The sequence below is a fragment of the Cicer arietinum genome, chromosome 4 (assembly GCF_000331145.2).
Source record: "Cicer arietinum cultivar CDC Frontier isolate Library 1 chromosome 4, Cicar.CDCFrontier_v2.0, whole genome shotgun sequence".
NCBI lineage: Eukaryota > Viridiplantae > Streptophyta > Magnoliopsida > Fabales > Fabaceae > Cicer > Cicer arietinum.
The window spans coordinates 20,906,522-20,926,553 of NC_021163.2; the positions used below are offsets into that span (position 1 = coordinate 20,906,522).

Below are 20,032 nucleotides of genomic sequence, written 5' to 3' on the forward strand. Positions count from 1 at the left end.
AATAAAAAACAAATACAAAATGCGATGATAAAAAGTAGTATTTTGGTCTTATATTTTCATGATTTTTAATGCATGATTTATAGTATTAATTTTTTGTTTTACATATTTTTACTATACGTGATTTTTCTGATTAAAATGGAGAAACGATATCAGACGCGACACTACAAGTAAAAATATAATTCCATCTAAAAGAATATAGTTTAATTGTATTTATTCTGATAATTATTTGTTTTATATTAATTTAAAAATTAATTTTTTTTATAAATAAAATGATATAATTATTGAAATATATATATATATATATATATATATATTGAATCAAATCAAATTAATAATCTACATGTAGTGAGTTAATTGAATGGAGTAAAAAAGTTTTACATGTTGTACATCTGTTTGATGTTTTCAATAAGTCTTTATTTTAAAATGTATAAATTATAGATATTATTAAAACAACTTCTACTGTAATTTTAAGACTATCAAAATTTTAATCTATATTTATATTAGTTTGCTATTAACTAATATATATATATATATATATAATTGTTTATGCGATCTTTTAATTTAATTTCATGTAACACTCTAATTATTTATTTATTTATTTTTCTTTTTGATTTGATCATTTATTTAATTTTAAGTAATAATTTGATCATTTATGTTTTAAAATATCAACAATGTTATCCTTTTTTTACAAAAATTTAAAAAATTCATCAAAAATTTCAAACAAAACCTATAAAATTAATTATCATCTTCAATATAAAATGAAATTTTATCAAATTCATAATTCAAATTTTCAAATAAACTCATATATTTATTCTTCATTTGATGTTGTTGGATATAGAAATATGAGTTTATTTGAGCATTTGAGTTATGCATTTGATGAATACATGAATTTTCTTGAAATTGGTGTTGAATTTTATGGATTTTGTGTGAATATTTTGATGAATTTTCTAAGTTTATGTAAATAAATGATAATATTATTGACATTTTAAGATATAAATGATCAAATTATCACTTAAAATTAAATAAAAGTGTTATTTAAAATTAAGATAAGAGACAGCTAGAGTAATTATGCCATATATATATATATATATATATATATATATATATATTTCATATTAAAAATTGATAAAATTAATAATACAAGGACCTTTGTCTATGTAATTTAATCTCCAACAATTACATAAATAATTTCTATAATTAAAAATCATAAAAAAAGCCTTTATTTAAAAGTATGTCCAAAAAAGTTATTTTGAAAATCTAATCATGAAATCACCATCATTAAAGTCATTGACTCTTTAAAATCAAATCATTTAATTACTGGTCAATTAATTTGATATTAAAGAAATTACAATCCAGAAAAAATATATAAGTAAATATAATAATTGAAAAGTGGATTATCTTAGACTAAATTTTTATCCAAATCATACTTATATATTCTTAGAAAAACGTGTTTTTATTTTAATTCATGAGATACTAATGGTGTTTATTAAATTAAGCACTATTTTGATGCTAATGGTTATTTTGACAGAAAACTGAATAACGAGTGATATTAGAGAGACAGTATTCTACAACCTTAAATTAGTGAAGGAACAGTCTCAGTAGTCAATAGTCACTACTACTACCTACTACTACTCGTTTTCTCGATATATCGTTGCCTTCAAATTATCGACGACAAGGAAGATTCAACAACACCAAGCTGTTGTAAAGTTAAAGCACAACCCTTTCTTTACCCTCCCAAAATTAAGCAAAAGAGGCCATTCTAACAATACACAAACTTTGGTTTCACACACTGAAAAATCAACAAGAAGAGGAAGAAACTATTATTATGGGCATACTTTACGATGATGTAGTGATTATGAGGCCACCGGAGAAAGAAGGTGATCCAACTGTGATTACTGTTAATTGCCCTGACAAAACTGGTCTTGGTTGTGACTTGTGTCGTATCATACTCTTCTTTCGTCTTAACATTCTTAGAGGAGGTAACTAAATACCCTTTTCATAAATTTTCATTTTTGTTTTAATTTCATTGATGGGTCTGTGAGTTTACTGAATTTCTAAGATGGGTTTGTTTTAGTTTCTTTTTCTTGAGTCTGTTTTGAAGTTCTGAGATTGTAATCAGTTTAAAAATCAAATTTTTATTCTCAGTTTTTCATTTTTGTTTGAATTTGGGAGATGGGTATGTTAGTTTTACTGAATTTCAGAGATGGGTTTGTTTTAGTTTTGGTGTTTGTCTCTATGAAGTGAATTTCATAAATTTGAGATTGAGAATAACAATTCTTTGTTTTTGTTTTGCTTTTTTGGGTGGTGATGAAGACGTTTCAACAGATGGAAAGTGGTGCTACATAGTTTTCTGGGTGGTTGGGAAGCAGAAGACGAGGTGGAGTTTGTTGAAGAAGAGGATGGTTGAGGCATGTCCTTCTTGTTCCTCAGCTTCAGGAATCTCTTATTATCGCTCTGATTTGCAGCCACCTAAGCCTCCTGATGTTTTCCTTTTGAAATTTTGCTGTCATGATCGAAAAGGACTATTACACGGTAATTTTGATAAAATTTAGTTGCTGATTAGTCCAATTTGATTAGCAATAAACAGAATCTGATCAAGATGCATATACACCTTGCTTGAATTACACAACCTAGAAGTTATGTTATCTCATGTTGTATTTTGATGAAGATCATGTTTTACTGTGTGACACTAATGTTGTGTGGAATTGGTAGAAAAAAAGCAAAATAACTGAATGTATTTATGTCGGTCGCAGATGTTACAGCGGTTCTTTGTGAGCTAGAGCTTACTATTACCAAAGTTAAGGTTTCCACTACACCTGATGGCAAAGTCATGGATCTGTTTTTCATCACAGATACCAGGTTTTAATATATTGCATTTTTTACTCTATAGTTGCTAGTTCAATTTTACTGAAACTTCTTTATCGTTTAATAACTAAGACTATTGATGTGTTGGAATGCAAACTTTTTTTGATTTCATGAAAAAATGCACTCCTTAATCTTAAATCTTTAATAACAGGGAACTTCTACATACAAAGAAGAGAAAGGACGATACGATTGAACAGTTAAAAGAAGTTTTGGAGGATTTGATCCTAACTATCGATATTGAATTGGTCGGTCCTGAAATTACTGCTTGCTCACAGGCATCTTCATTCCTTCCAGCTGCAATCACAGACGATGATTTTAATTTGGAGTTGCCTGATTCTGTTCGAAGCGGAACTCTCAGAGCTGATTATGTTTCTATCACTATGGACAACTTGCTTAGTCCGGCTCATACCCTTGTCCAAATTATGTGCCAAGATCACAAAGGTCTTCTTTATGACATCATGAGAACTCTCAAGGACTACAACAATAAGGTATATTAATTTCAAATCATGATAAATCAATCTTTTTGGATGTTAATCTTATGCTGCCATCAATTGGATATGTGCCAAGACCACCCATGTTGATTGTCTTCATTATACTCTAAGGCGTTGTTTGGATAAACAACTTAATTGAGTGCTAATAACATAAGTACTTATCATAAGCTATTCAAGAAGTTGTATGGAAATAATCTGGAAACAACTTATGGACATGTAATAAGTTGTTTCCATAAGTTCTCTCACACTCATAAGTACTTCGGTCAGTAGATAAGCTTAAATAAGTTAATCCAAACAGACCCTAACTTGCTTGAACACTGACACACATATATACTTTTGTAGTAGTCTTTAGTATCTGTAAGGTACAACCTAATATTGTTATTTAACCAGATTTCTTTTGGGCGCTTCACTACAAAACCAAGAAGAAAATGTGAGATAGACTTGTTCATCATGCAAGCAGATGGCAAAAAGATAGTTGACCCTAACAAGCAGAATTCTTTATCATCGCGCTTTAAAGCGGAACTACTTCGTCCACTCAGAGTAGCTGTTGTGAGCAGAGGCCCTGATACTGAGCTTCTTGTAGCAAACCCTGTTGAGTTGTCTGGCAACGGCCGGCCTCTAGTTTTTTATGATATTACTCTTGCTCTCAAAATGCTCGACACTTGCATCTTTTCGGTAACAACTCATGCTTTTCCTACTGTTTACTCATTATGAAATCTACATAACAGATGCCGCTTTTCTTTTTTTATCAACTTATTTGAGTTAACTACTCGTAAAGATCCCGTCCAAGATTGCACAAATGTGGAGAAAAAATGGCGAAAACCAAATGTGTGAAATTTTGTAACGTGTCACTTGGGTGGAAGACCTTTATTAGAATAGATTGATATTTTTGAAAACAATTTAACTTCATTTTATCTATTGTTATAAAAATAGCTTAAACATAAAGACTTATATGATAAGAATTTATAGTATAAGTGCTTAATTAAATTATTTATCTAAAAATGGTATGTGTTAATAATGTTCTGGTTAATTTTCAACAGGCTGAAATCGGGAGACACGTGATTGGAGACCGCGAGTGGGAGGTTTATAGAATCTTGCTTGATGAAGGGGAAGGGTCATCTGTTCCAAGGAACAAGATTGAGGAGGAAGTTTGGAAGATGCTGATGGGTTGGGAGTAAATCAATAATCCATGGTTGATGTCATGACATTCCACCTTTTGGATGAACCTCTCTGCCTATGTACAGATATCAATGATGTATCATATAATTTATTTTTAGAAGTAATTGTGAAATATATAGTGTATGCAAATGTAATATATGTTTTTATTCCTTTTGTAGTTCTAACTTGATGTATATAAATGAGAAGGTAGTAGCTAGTAGATGAAAATGAAGTGCATATTGTAAAGTGGTAAATCTATTTATTCACTTCTTTTATGTTGGGGTAACTATTTGAGATTTCAAATAAATAAAACAAGTTTTACATTTGAAATGAATGAAATAAGTGAATAATATGGGGGAAAAGCCACAAACTTAAGAGTCACTGTGGATATTTGTCATAATCATGCAATAATTGTGAATGTTCAACTAATAAATTCTTTTAATAAGTTAATTTAATTTCTATATTGGTAAAGCATAAGCTTATATTTCTGAGCTTTGGAGAGCTCTAGAGGGGGCTTCAGTTAGTTAAACTTATCAAGTTGTTCAATTAGATCAGGGTGTTGGTTTTATTTTGTAGTTTGTAGTTCCTTTATTTTTTTTGGAGTTAGGTCTCTTTGTTTATGAAAAAATAAATTAATTTATATCTTAATTTGACTGTGAATTATTAGTCCTTAATAATTGAGTAAAGGGGATTTGATCTTGTTCATTGTCATCATTTATACATATTGTTTTTTGATACATAGAAAAGTCTTAAATTATTTAGGAATTGAGGTTAAAGATAGATTCTAAACAGCAGGTATTATTCAACTCACTCAAACACTTTTACAAATGACAAGTGTGAGACCTTACACAAGATTCAAAGTGTACAATATCTCATATGACTTGAGGTTGAAATATTGATGCGTCAGGCAGGAGTCTAAGCAACAGACCTTTATCTTCTTAATCTCGACTAGAAGACTACTATTTTGATACACCAAAAAGTCTCATATTATTTGCGAATCGAAGCCAAGAGTATTTTATAAACAACACGCACGCTCTTCTATCTACTAAGACACCTTTAACAAATGACAGGAGTGTGAGAGATTGCACCAAATTCCTAAAACTGACAATAACTCAAAAATGTGCTTGCAACACATTTTTATACAAAATACCAAAAACTAATTAAACCATACCAAGTCCATTTATTCTCCCTAAATATTTGCTTACTGAATTTGCATGTGTTCACTTAAATACTCTACTACTTGATATGATTTGGTATACTACCAAAAATGATTAACACAGTCACAGATTTCAACATGCATGTGTTCTGTTTTTTCTTTTTTGCGCTTTTAGATCATTAGATGCATAGAGCTATGTTACTACTCTCTTTGTAGTAAAGTAGTAAGGATACAACCAATTAAGAGAAATTGATAGTGACACTTTGAATATTGAGCAATAAATTAACATCACACAACACAGTGAACAAAAAGGCAAATAAGAATTAATAAAGGTATTACACATAGATGATTCATAATTAATAAATTAATTACAGTTTCCAGTATATTTGTAATTTGTGCAAGATGCCAGCAACCACACCCCAAAATGTGATTTCTGCAAAGATGACATATAACAAAGTTCCCAATCTCTCTGAGTGCCAAACATTTATGAACACATGATTTTGTATCCAATGTACCTAGTTGATGGTTTTATCATATGCCATAAAAATAGTTAGCTCATTAGTCCAAGCCACTTGAAATTAAAAGGAGAAAAATAAAAAATGATGATATTAATATAGTATGCACCATATGTATAAATTAATTAAAGGGTAAATTTCTTACTAGTGAGTTATTTGGATCTTTATAATACCATCCATTTACAAATGCTGCAAAGAGGCCTTGAGCTGCCATCACAAACACTAACATTGCATTCATTCCAATCCATTCCAAAAACAAGAATGGAGTACGAAGCCCCCAAACATCAATCTGTAATTTGATTTACCGATAATAATATTAAAAAAGAATATCATAAGGTGGAAGAAGGAACAATTTATATTAATTTAATTGATGTACCAAAATGTAGAATATAGAGAAGACTATTCCAGCTGCCCCAGCTGTGAAACACACATAGCTAATGCTGTAGAGTTGCTTGTTAATTGGGATAGCTGCATTGTTACATACAAATTATATTAACATCAGTTATCTTATTTAAAGTAAAAATAAATAGCTTACATAAAATTAACTAAGTGCTCTATTGTGAAGACTGGAGACACATGCATGTTCAAACTCTGCATTGCATAATTTATAATTTATTTCACATCCAACTAAACTATAATACAAGAAAATAAGCCTTAATATTTTTTTTTTGTCACGGAGAAAATGTCTAGGGCAAATAAAAAAAATACTATTTATTTGAATATTATCTTTTTGTATTCTTTTCATAATCAGTAAAGGATTTTAAAAATATATTTTCGACTTTAGAGTTACTATTGGTTTTAGACTTATAAATATGTTAGGCCGGCCTTAACCTATACCTAAGGATGGAGAAAATAAATCTATCTTAAACAAGTATTCTATTATAATGTATGAAGAGTCGAGTTTAAAGTATGCATCGTGTAATTTATAAATTTTTTCACATTTAGTGCAACAAAATACAAACAAAATAAAATCCCACTTCAAAATTTGTGTTTAGGTTGGGTCATGTATGATCCATATCTAATTTAATCTAAGTACTAAAAAGTTTAATTGAACAAGTTTTATTAGCTTACCATCCGTAAAATGAAGGATGATGCCTAGGATGAACAACACAAACCCCATTGAGAGCCATTGCTTGAGCCTCTCAGAATGACCCTATCAAAATCTTTCAAAAGTTTTTACTAATTTTCAATATGCGCATAAAACAATTGGATAGGGTAAAGTTTGTAACCTTAAAGTGAATCAAGACATGGCCATAGTGGATGCCAATGGTGCCAGAGAGGATAGCTGATATAGTACTAGTAAAAAGAACCAAAACACCATTAAAACATTTTGTTGTACCAATGACTAATTCATTACAAAACTTTATAATATAGGATTTCACAATAAGAAAAAGTCATTTCAAGTGACCGATCCACTTTAAAAGTAAAATGAAAAATATAAGTTATTAATGAAGAATATAAGTTATAGATTATTATATGCATTAATGCATGTGTATCCTAAATTATAGATAGTATAAACAAAATAAAAATGAACCAAAATTTGAAGGTATATTTTTACACAAATCTTTAATGTATTAGTATGTTTAATTAGTTTGTAAAAGGCATGTGTATCAAATAGGTTAATATTCATTACATAATAAATGAAGATTTCGTTTGAAAAATTAAAGAAAAAAAAAACCTCAGCAAACCCTCAGGTTCAAATGGAGCACGACACCAATTTGGAGCATCTTTACGAAGATGACCCTCAGCCGGAGAACTGAATGTGCAAGCCTATAAACCATAATAGTGTGTAAAAGAAAATGTCATATATATTATAATTTAAATTATTAGCGAGTTTGACAAAATCAAAGTGATACTAAATTTTGACGAAACTCTAAAGTATAATATTTGTTAAAATCACTGTGAGACAATTCCACAAAACTAACTAACCAATCCAAATATACATTCACAAAAATGTTCTAAAAAGGTTTTGCTTAGGAAGGTTTAATTAGAAGTTTTATTACTACTTCTCATATATATCCACTTTCATAACTATACTTTGTAATTAGGTATAATTTCTATTAGAAGATATCCAATTGAACAAATTAAAGAACAAATGTTTATGAATCATAATGTTAACTCATCACTTGTGATTCAATACTCTAAACTCACCTTTAAACGATTCCAAACAGGTTGAGAGTAAAGATGATTAACCCTCCAAATTTGTCTATCCACATATCCAACTGCGTTACATGCTGGACCTAGGTGTCCTCGCATCCCACATATGACCTAGTCAAACAAAATCAAATAAAAAACAAAATAAATGAAACCTTAGTCTTCAATTAATAATTTAAAAAGATAGAACATGACTAAAATATAAAGAATGAGAGAGAGATTAATTAATTACTGTATATCTCTTTAGTTCAGAACTATTATAATCTACAAAACTCCAATCTGGAACATAGAGGCTGAAAGTTGTGACCATATAAATAACAAATGCCACAAATCCCCCAAACCTATGTAACACATAAACAAATTTACAATTATTAATCTTACCAAATCTATAATCACTATTACGATTATTATTCAATTTCATTTGAATTTTGAATATAAAATATGTTGATTTTCTCACCATTGCCATCTATAGCTAGTAAAAATAGATAGATATCCAGGGCTCAATGTAGTAGGTCTAAGCTTAATGGTAAATGTCTCTATTAGAGCTACAACACAATATACAAGAGCTATCCTCTGCATACAAACACAATACATAGAATCAAGGTTATATATTTAAGAATTTAGTTGTTGAGAATTTGGACATAATAATAACTTAATTAGGCCTGCATACATTAATTCAATTATTACATTTATACCTGGAGAATGCCACACCATCGAATAAATTTCATGTCAATCCCATATGAGAGATCATCTGGGGCATGAGAGTATCCACCTACACTTTCTCACATAGTCAAATATATATACACACTACAATAGCAACTTTTTTATTTGGTTTCTTTAAAAAGTGTCAACCCATTTTGGTTACCATTTATCATCTTTACCAAAATAACATTACCAATTTTAGTTGGATATTTTTTTGGGTACAAATTTACCCTCATGAATACAATTATATTTTAAATTTAAAAGCATACAATATGAATATTAAAATCGATATTTAGATAAATTCATATAACATACATATTATGAAATTGAAACAACCAAATTAAATTAAAATGAGCACATTGGTAAAATAATTTTATATAAAAGCATTAGTTAAGACAAACATATTTTTGAATATTTAGATAATGTGTATTATTACTACAAAATGATCCAGTAAAATAACTTATAGGTTTTCAATATAATGATTATTTAGTTTCATTAAATATTTTTATTTCTTTAGCCAATATTGTCCTAAGAATAGTCCTTACTCCTAGTCACCAAGTTTGAGTTCAAATAGAGAGTTACAAGATTTTTATTTACCTTGCAAAAGTAAACCCCAAAAGAGAAGCTTCAATGTCCTAAGAATTATCTTTTTTACAGCAACCTTAACTTTTGGAATTCTCTGCAATGTTACATATATGAGTTAAAACCAAAGCTTATGAATGAACTATATATATAAACATGATGGACAAAACAGAACAGAACAGAGGATATAGCTCTTATTTATTTAAGGGACAGTATATAAATAGTACCTTTAATGCAAGGGCTATAGCAACCCCAACAATGAAAAGAAAAAAAGGCATAACAAAATCAGCCAATGTACATCCATTCCATGGGGAGTGATCAATTCGAGGATAAGCTTCACCAGCATCATCCACCAATATCATCAACTATACACATATATAAGAGATTAATTTTGATACACATCATCGAAAAAAATTTATATGGTCAACTAGATTTTTTTTTACAACACTGCTCAACTAACTAATCGTAAGCTATCTTTTGTATGACTTATAAAATAGATACAATAAAAATAAAAATAATTTTAACAGTCCAGCATGGTTGTTAATTTTTAATAATAGTCTTAGACAATCATTTTTATTATTTATTATTTTTTGGCTTAATTGCAGTTTTGGTCCCTCTATTTTAGCTGAATCGCAAAAATAGTCCCTCCATTTTGTTTCTCTCCAATTTTGGTCCTTCAAACAGAATTTTGGTCCAAAACTTGATGAAATTTCATTTTTTTGAAGCCGCACCGCACCATTTATGTTCATAGATTTCAGGTACAATTGTTGCATCACAAGATCTTAAAGCATTGTGTGACTTAAATAAACCTAAAAAAAATAAAACTTCATCAAGTTTTGGACTAAAATTCTGTTAGGGGACCAAAACTGGAGAGAAACAAAATGGAGGAACTACTGTTGCGATTCAACTAAAATAGGGGGACAAAAACTGCAATTAAGCCTTATTTTTTTTTTGGAAGGTCGAATAGTTGAACAAGTTTGAACTAAATATTGAAGAAAATAATATATTTGTCTATAATAATTATTTTTTCTTTCCAAAATATACAAATGTAGATTATTTAAGAGCTATGTAGAAAACTTTGCAAAATTATATCTTTGAAAAAGTGTATACTAACCACAATGGTGAGGCCCCTAAATGCATCAAGAGTTGCAACCCTTTTTGTTTTATGCTTCCCATCTGGCTCCTTTGGTTGATGAACTGACTCACCTTTCATTGTGTCATTGTTGTCATGCTCAATTGAATCTCCACCACCATTATGGGGTGAGTTGATCCCTTCTTCCATTCTCTTTGCTTCATCCATGGCTGATTAATATTCTAAACTTTTGGTGGAATCAATCACTGTTGTATTAATTAGTAATGACAGCTAGAACATATATATATATATATAATAGTAATGTGATGGAGGACAAAGCCAAAATTAATGAAGTGGAAGATCTGTTGTGCTATGTTTTCAATATACTATAGGATTGGAACATAGATAAAAAGTATTGATTTGGTGAAAAAGACAGGGAATGGGATCCAAATTTTTATATGACAACTGAGAAACAAATACCATGTTTTGGACTACTTACACACACACACACAAAAGAATTATCGTTTCGGTTTCTGAATGATGTCAAGTTGGCAATACATTTGAGATTATATGTCATTTTTTAAATTTAATTGAATTTACTTTGCACATAATTTAAGCCAAACACAACCTTTGCAACAAAAAAAAAAAATTTAAGCCAACACACACCTTAATGTTTGGTATGTTATTTTGACGGGTCCTTTTTTTATTCACCTATTTAGATGGGTGTTTAGACTTATCCAATTTTAACTTTTTAATACTTCTTCCATTCTTCAAGTGTGTTTTAAATAAATAAAAACTTATTTTATTTTGTGCATGAATTATTTGCTTAATGATTCACGTTGTATTTTCAAGAGAAGACAATTATCACCTCAAGGTACACTTTTATACAAGATGATAATTTATGTATAATTTATCGGTGGCGGAACTTCTATAGGACATAGTGTGGCCACTGCCACGACCACCCTAAAATTTTCAATAATTTTTTTAAAAATACTACTATTTTTATTTTATTTATATCATATATTTTATTTGTTATAATAATCTTTAAAAAAAATACTACTACTCTTACTTTATTCATAAGAGATATTTGAGTTATAATTTTGTCAAATCTATTTAATATATTTTATGGATCAAATCAAGGTCGGACCTTTAATGTTATCCTTATCCAAAATTTTATGTGTACTTTTTTATATTTTAAGGTTGTCCAAGCCAAGATCAAATGTAGAATTGTAATCTCACGTATAATTTGTAGAAAACTTTTACATGAATTTGATTAAATATACGAAAGTAGTTAAATTTTATATAAAAAAAAATATTTATGTTAAAAAATTTAAAAAATGAATAATTATTAATTTTGACAATATTATGAATATCAAATTATATAAGTTTATAGAATAATTGTGGTGTTAATATATATTAATTGATGATGGATTTCGACTAGACATAACATGTCATATGTTAATAAATATGCTAATTAATATAAATATTGTGGTGTATGTGTTGTAATTTTGGGATATATAATCGTATATTTTATGAGTTGAATTATGATTGTTGGATTATCGCTGTGTATGTGTATATTTGAGTTTAATATGTGAAGATGATATGTTATACGTGCATGTTTTTTTGTTACACGAATTAACCTATCAAATGACATACATCGTGTAGATTGTATCATATAGATTAGTATCTGTATATACTCGTCACATAATGTAGATTGATATGTTATATGGACTAAAATTTATTTTACCAATTTTTTTAATTATTAAAATTGATTTTTTTTTTATTAGGTTCTATTTTTAAGATTAAAACATGATATCCCAAAATCTTTAAGATGAACCAAATACACAAATTATAATCTAGATGTCTATTATAAAAATATCGAACGAAATAATTTATAAAATAAATTACAAAAATAACTATAATTATAAAAATAAAATTTCCAACCTAAATTCTAACTGAATTTTAATTATTAAAAATGTAAACTAAAATTTAATCTACTACATCTCTCAAATATATTTTTGTAAATTTACAGCGTATTTCCAATATAATATTATACTTTTTATTTATATATTAAAATTTTAAAATTGCGTCATTCTAATAATTTTCGTTCAAATCCACTTATTATAGAATTTCATACTTAAATACGACCACGTCCTACAAATCTGAGTGAAAGGATCAACTATTAATGTCATTTACAATTGTTAATCTTTTTATGATTATATTAACGAGTGTCATCAAGATATTGTTAAAGACTCCATAAAAATATATCTTTAAAAATACAAGTCAAACATCAATCAAAATAATAAATGCATTATTTTCTGTACAAAAGTTATCTCTTTTACGTCTTGAAACAATGTCCTTTAGTGATTGGTTTTCTTTTTAAAAAAAATTACAACTGTATTTTTACTATTTAAAAAATAAATAAATAAATAGTAAATTTGAAGTTAAGGGGTTGGTTAATTATGTTAATCACTAATGCAAACCTGTATTTTGTTCCTTTTTGGTGCTTGCTCTATGATAACAAAAATCCCTCTTTCGGTTTTAAGCTTTGGCCAAAGTTTCGTTACGTTTTCTTGTTGGTATGCTGTCGTAGCCGCGTAGCACTCTTACGTTACATATATATATATATACAAGAACTAGCAATTGTGAAAATGTTCAAAGGTAGCAACATAAAATAGTATATGTTTAATTTTTAATAGTACGATCACTCCAAATCTATATTCAACGAATCCACCACTTTGCAAAACTTACAATTATTACTCTTAATTACAAGCTAAGCATACATTCTGATCTTTTATTTTTCACAATGTGCATTCCTTTGTGCCAACTCCTTTTATATTGTAGAACAATTTGTCTATTTCTAATCAATGATACTGATAGGTAAGTCTTAATACCTTCAGAGTTTAGCGTGTTTAGCTTTTTATTTATTAGTTTCAATGCTAATTATTATCTTAGACACTATTATGCGTTGTATCCAACAACGTTTGGATGAAGGATTAAATAAAGGATTTAAAAAAAAAACTACCTATATTTGGTATTGTTGAAAGTTTTTTTAAAAAAAAGCATTAAAGAAACAAATAAAAAGGTTAAATAGTCTTTTAGATTACGGTCTTAACATGAGAATTATTGTTTTTTTCTTTCTTAAATCTAAATTTAATTGTCTTATTTTTACTAATTTACGAATTTAATTACTCTATTGCTAAATTCATGAGATGTTGAGGTGGTAAGTGATTGGGTGATGTGAGGATGTGTGAATAGATTATAATAATGCATTCATTCATTTTCCATAATATTCAAAAACAAAACCTTGAAATTATTTGAACTTATTTCTAAAATTTAATATGAAAAATCACAATAATGGGTAAGAATCTGAAAACTTAAATGCATCTGATCTTCTCCCTTAATTAAATTTAGATGCGTATTTATGTGATGTTTGAGAGATTCCTCTAACCTCACTAGAGGAAATAGCCAAGTAAGTGTAAGTTAAATTTGAGACTACAATATATGATAGGTTGAATATGTGATTATGTGTTTAGAATGAGGATCCAAGTTTAATTTTTTAGAGGTGTCTTGAATGGATTATTCGGAAGAAAATAACATGTTAATTTGTATATTTGTTCATTGTAGTGCTAGAAAATACCTTCATTGTAGTGCTAGAAAATTCAGTATCTATTTGTAATGATGTTATATTAAGGAGTTCTCTTTCCTCATTTTTTTTGTGCTCGGCTTATTAATTTTTGTGAATGAGTTTGTTGAAATTTAATAATATAAAATATTGATAAAATCCATTTAGTAAATTTTTATGATGATGGGTTAGAGAAATTAAATACTTATTAGATAAGAATATTAAAAACTTATAAATGAATAATGTATATTTAAAACATCCACAATATTAGAATTTTCTTTATTTGGATGTCTAAATAAATCAGCACATCACTTATTTATAAATTTTAATGTTGATACCTAATAAAAACCCATCCTTTCAACCTAACACCTCAATTTTTTTTACAAAATAAGTTTCGTTAATAACTCTATATCATTATATTTCAGCGGTATTGATTTATTATAATACAATTTATTGAGTATATTTAGTATGCTAGTTCATGATTAAGAGCTTATCTTTGTAATTTCAAGATACCAAATTTAAATTTCTTTGAAGAAAGATTGTAAAATAACTATTAGTGTTAGTTTAATTAATAAAAGTTTTTCCATTTTTTAAAAACCAATACAATTTATTTAGTGAGGTTGAAAAAAGTGAAGATAGATAATGTTTCAATATTCACTACAATTTTTAATTTCACAGTAGGGGGATCTATTTATTCTCGGGCTAAATAGGTAAAGCACCTACCATTCTAGATACTGTTACGAGACTCTTATGGATTATTATGTCCATGTGTTAGTGTTATTGCGATATTCTCAAAATTAGTAAATGTTGAGTTTAGTGAATGTGCAATGCTATTGAAACAAAGGTTTCCTGACATACATGAAGTAACAAATCAATCACAAAAAATAAGAGTTTAAATTGTGATCTTTTTTAAATTTTTATTTTTGTGTTTAATTTAAATTAACTAACATCAATTTTGGTTGAAATAAAATGTCTAAAATGCTATGAATATGTTAGAAGTAACTAAAACATATTAGTTTTGAGTAAAATGTGATTTGTGCATGCAAATAATTAAAGATAAGGGATAAAAACATCACACACAAAAAGTATACTGGTTCACCCAACTCGGGCTAGTTCAGTTCTTACCACCGTTGGATTTTCATTATGTGCTTCAAAACTAGAATGTTCTCCTTCATACCTTAGATCTTGATCACACCTTGATCAATTACAATTTTCACCTTTCAACCTAAAAAGAATCTTTACAGTCACCTTTTAATCTAGAAATGATTTTTACAACCACGCTCTATCTAACATAAAAGATAGACTTGAGTTAATTTCAATGTGTATGATAAAAAAAATATTTGGGATCTAATGATTTTCAACTATTTGTTTGAGATAAGTAAACATAATCTCATTAAATGATGATCCACAAATGTAGTGAAGAGAGCTTGAGTTTGCTTGAAGAGTTTTTTACTTGTTATTACCTGAATAAGTGTTGGTAGATTGCAAATTGAGCTATTGCCTTAATCTTTTAATTTATAGATGATAAGAAGCTTTGAATATTCAGTTTAAACTGAATATAGTCATTGGACACACTTTCCAAGGTAATTTTTTCCACTCTCTTTAAGTATTGTGTAATTTTGTATAGAACATTTTTTATCAACCTAAACCGTTCTTGCCTTGCTGGAGAGCGGAGAAAAACTAGAATGTTGGGTCTGCCATATCAGTTCCCTGAACTGATATATGTGCAGCAAGTCATGTCAAACAATACTTTGTAGTGTACTTTTTGTGCTTTGTACTTGCTTTCAACTATTCAATCTGGAGATCATAATACAAATCAATCTGCATGTTTTTTTTGCAAGTGGACATTTACTATTTGACTTCTTGAGGCTTGATTACTTTTGGGTGGCTCATGTGCAAATTATATCAATCTAGAACAGACTTTTAGTGATCCCAAAACTGATTCATTTGTCTCTTGTCTTTTATTTAAGACAACCAAAATGAATCAAAATGTTCTGCAACCATTCTATCATCAATTTGGAGATCAATCTGGGTATCATTCTACATAATATTATGCATGTTTGTTTTTGCAAGTAGACATTCAAATTTTGATTTTTAATTTCTCATTAAATGTTGGAAAGCCCATGTGTGAAATGTCAATTGATTTACTGCATGTTGAATTTCTAAAAAGATTAATATGGGTATCAATTTGGGTGTCATTCTACAGATCAATCTACATGTTTGTTTTTCCAAGTAGACCTTCAAATCTCGACGTTTAATTTCTCATTAAATGTTCGAAATTCTATGTGCAAAATGCCAATTGATTTAATGCATGTTGCCCTTTCAAAATGATCTTATTGTCATTGTTCTTTAATAGAACAAGCAAAACATTCTGGTGAATGTTCTTTCATCATTCTTTAAACAAATGACTTAATAAATGACTTAATCTTGAAATGATTTCTTCTTCAAAGTTGATTCTTGTCATTTTGTTGATCTGATATGAATATTTATGAATGCAATTGACTTTTTCTTGTGAGAATATCATATTTTATATGAGAGGATAAATCTTTTGTTGAAACAATACTTCCTACAATTTCTCTTGGTATTTTACATGTTTGTCTTGTCCATTAAGTATTATTGAGACACTTTAATATATGTATCATTTTATTTGACACTTTCTTCACGAAGATGTTATCTTGAAGATGTTGTTTGAACCATGTTGGTTTTACATTTAGAGTTTTGATGTTAACAAAAGTATTTTATAAAAACAATATATTTGACTTCAAAGAATATGAAAGAAGATTCATGTAATTGAAGAAAATCTAAAATAAGATTTGATTCCACATTATAATTGATGAAAATCTAAAATAAGATTTGATTCAAATTTATAATTGAAGAAAATCTAAAATAAGATTTGATTCAATTTTATAATTGATGAAAAATCTAAAATAAGATTTGATTCATATTTATAATTGAAGAAAATCTTTGACCAAATTGAAAAGAAGATATGATCAAGATTTGAAGAATATTTGATCAACATTTAATGAAAGATTGGAAGAATATTTGATCAACATTTAATGAAGATTTGAAGAATATTTGATCAACATTTAATGAAGATTTGAAGAAGATTTGATCAACATTTAATGAAGATTTGAAGAAGATTTGAAGAAGATTTGATCATAAATCGAAGAAAATTTTATTTGAAGAATTTACAAACTCAATCTATACAAATAGAAATAGAATCAATTTGAAAAATTTACAAACTCAATCTGAGCAAGATACAATTCAGAATTAAACAAGGACTAAATTGAAGTCCAAATTTTCACTGTAAATAGACACTCAAGGCTAAAAGAGAAAAGTATTGAAAAACATAAAAGAGTAACTCAAGCTCAAAGTTCTCAATTCATCTTAGAGTTCAAAGAGAGAAACACTTGTTTAGATTAGAAATATTTTCTTAGTGTTCTTTTCTTATAGTGTGAGAGTTATTATTATTATCAGCTTTGTTAAGCGACTACTCAAGGTTCAATCTTTTGTATCCAACCCGATAGTAGTTTAGTTCTTTTTTCAATCTGGGGTTTTCAGGTTTTAGGAGAAGACTTGGCTTTTAGGGTCAATGTGGTAAGTTCCTCAAAAGTATGAGGTTGTCAGGTTGTTTGGGAAGACTGACTTGGAGGGTCAGGTGCTTTATAATTCAAGGTATTTGAATTAGTGGATTAAAGTCTTATGAATGAACGGACTGGATGTAGCCAAGTAAGTGGTGAACTAGGATAAAGTTATGTGTCAAATTATTTATGCTTTCGTTGTTTGCTGCTTTTGAATCCAACTGCTTCTTATCTAAGTAATTCATAAAAATCAACCAACCTTCATCAAATTAACAAAAAGTTATCAACTTTAGCAAACACAATTGAACATCCTTCTCGTGTTTGCACCTTCAGATGCAATAACCTTTCCCTTAAATAATTAATATACGATATATTCCTTTCGATATTCTTTAATTATTGAGTAGATACTTATGCACTTGATGATGTTAATGATTTCTTGTTTGTCCATTTATGCAATTCATGTTCCTTAAATAAAACTCAAGTGCAACCATTAGTAGATTACAATTTATAAAATTTAATCATTTATTTCATAAAGTCTATTGTCATTAAAACATATATCAAAAATAATTTTACCTCAACAATGCATTCACTTAGAGCCTTCGTAACGAAGCTCGTGTATTTTGATGCTTAAGTGAGTTCTCCTTGTATACATAATTTATTTTATAATTTTTTTAATCATAGTGATAAATATACATTACTATCTTCAATCCAACACCTTAAAAAACTACTAAATAGATCTATCAATAACGTTATATCATTACATTTCAACAACACTAATTTATTTTAATATAATATATTGAGTGAGATATGCAAACAACTGGGGAGAGAGAGAGAGAGACGGGGTGCATTTAAAATCACAAAAATATATTATTTACCTTTATTATTTTGTGAATTTGGTGCATTTAGGAGAATGATTGACAATCAAAATAAATTATTTAAATGAGAGAAAATGATCGATTCGGAGAGAGAGATAAAAATACAAAGTTATCAAAAATAGATGATTCAAAAGTATAGAAATCTGAACCTAAAATACTGATTTTTCTTACACCGCAATAAGAGTACTTATAATGGGTAATGCTTGTCAAGGAAATGACTTCCCAGAGTGGATTATCTTAGACACTCAAATAAGATAAACTTTATTTTTTATACTTCATAGTGTTAAAACATGTTTAAATTGATCCGTCGATATTTGATACTGTTAAAACATGTTTAAATTGATGGTATTAAATGGAGTTAATGAAGTGAAATGAAATGGAATAGGCTAGATAATTTCACGTCATTTCACTCTATTCTTGTCTGTGTCATCAATTCAACAATCAAAAGTATCAAAATACATGACATGTACTAATTTAATATTTGATATCTCATTAAATTAATCAAAATCAAAGTAATTCTCCACAACTTTAATAAGTCAATGTAATACCAATAATGCACCACAACTAATGAAAAACCAAATAACCTAGTTTCCTAATGAAAAACTTCTTTGAATTTTTTATAAGCTAATTCAATTAGCTTATGCGTTTTATAGTTTATAATTTATCATTTTATCTTTTGATTTTATCTTTATTATTGTACTTAAAATAATTTTTTACCTCTTATAATTTATTTATTATAATTTAAAATGAATAATTTTACAATGTTAAAATAATTATAAATAATTTAAAATTATTCATATACCATAATTTTAATTTTTTTAATAATAAATTTTAATTTTAAAGTAATTTATTTAAATTTAAAATAAATTAAATACATAAATAAATAAATAATTTATCAGATTAAATAAATAAATAAATAAAATTATCAGATAATTAATAGATAAATAAAAAATATATCCGATTGATATATTCTAAATTATTAAAAAAATTAAATTATACTTTTAAAATATCAATAAATAAAATTTATTTTTAATTAAAAATATTATTTTATATTTTAAAATAATTAAATAATTAATTTTATCAAAAACTTAAAGACTATAGATTAATTTATTTGTTATAAATTAATTTATCAAGTCTTTCTTTATTCTGAAAATTCATTTCACCTTCACCTAATAAATTTTGGTTGGAACAATCTCACAGAACATGTGTCAGTGATACTATATATGACATTAAGTGTGCCACGTGGCAATTGATAA

General features: G+C 27.7%; 2 protein-coding genes across 2 annotated transcripts; one reads left to right on the top strand and one right to left on the bottom strand.

Moving 5' to 3' along the window:
- Nucleotides 1-1,580: 1,580 nt before the first annotated feature.
- On the top strand, nt 1,581-4,789 carry LOC101492421 (ACT domain-containing protein ACR10-like). Its single transcript, XM_004515854.4, has 6 exons — nt 1,581-1,979; nt 2,314-2,532; nt 2,754-2,859; nt 3,017-3,353; nt 3,747-4,031; nt 4,397-4,789. The coding sequence occupies exons 1-6, from the start codon at nt 1,826-1,828 to the stop codon at nt 4,532-4,534; spliced, it is 1,239 nt and encodes a 412-aa protein (XP_004515911.1). The 5' UTR covers nt 1,581-1,825; the 3' UTR covers nt 4,535-4,789.
- A 1,188-nt stretch (nt 4,790-5,977) lies between these two features.
- LOC101499049 (uncharacterized) lies at nt 5,978-10,953 on the bottom strand. The gene is made up of 13 exons (XM_027330986.2): nt 10,738-10,953; nt 9,851-9,988; nt 9,639-9,720; nt 9,035-9,111; nt 8,797-8,912; nt 8,572-8,680; nt 8,337-8,453; nt 7,864-7,955; nt 7,415-7,481; nt 7,257-7,338; nt 6,562-6,653; nt 6,331-6,474; nt 5,978-6,185 (listed from the first exon to the last, which is right to left on the bottom strand). The coding sequence occupies exons 1-13, from the start codon at nt 10,921-10,923 to the stop codon at nt 6,039-6,041; spliced, it is 1,449 nt and encodes a 482-aa protein (XP_027186787.1). The 5' UTR covers nt 10,924-10,953; the 3' UTR covers nt 5,978-6,038.
- Between the last annotated feature and the right edge of the window lie 9,079 nt (nt 10,954-20,032).

What these genes read in the sequence shown, in the direction of transcription:
- LOC101492421 (XM_004515854.4), top strand. Translation starts at nt 1,826, where the DNA reads ATGGGCATACTTTACGATGATGTAGTGATTATGAGGCCACCGGAGAAA. An exon ending in TCGAAAAGGACTATTACACG is followed by an intron (nt 2,533 to 2,753) that starts GTAATTTTGATA and finishes TGTCGGTCGCAG; the next exon opens with ATGTTACAGCGGTTCTTTGT. An exon ending in TCAAGGACTACAACAATAAG is followed by an intron (nt 3,354 to 3,746) that starts GTATATTAATTT and finishes TTATTTAACCAG; the next exon opens with ATTTCTTTTGGGCGCTTCAC.
- LOC101499049 (XM_027330986.2), bottom strand. Translation starts at nt 10,923, where the DNA reads ATGGATGAAGCAAAGAGAATGGAAGAAGGGATCAACTCACCCCATAAT. An exon ending in ACTAGCTATAGATGGCAATG is followed by an intron (nt 8,681 to 8,796) that starts GTGAGAAAATCA and finishes TGTGTTACATAG; the next exon opens with GTTTGGGGGATTTGTGGCAT. An exon ending in ATGTCTTGATTCACTTTAAG is followed by an intron (nt 7,339 to 7,414) that starts GTTACAAACTTT and finishes AGATTTTGATAG; the next exon opens with GGTCATTCTGAGAGGCTCAA.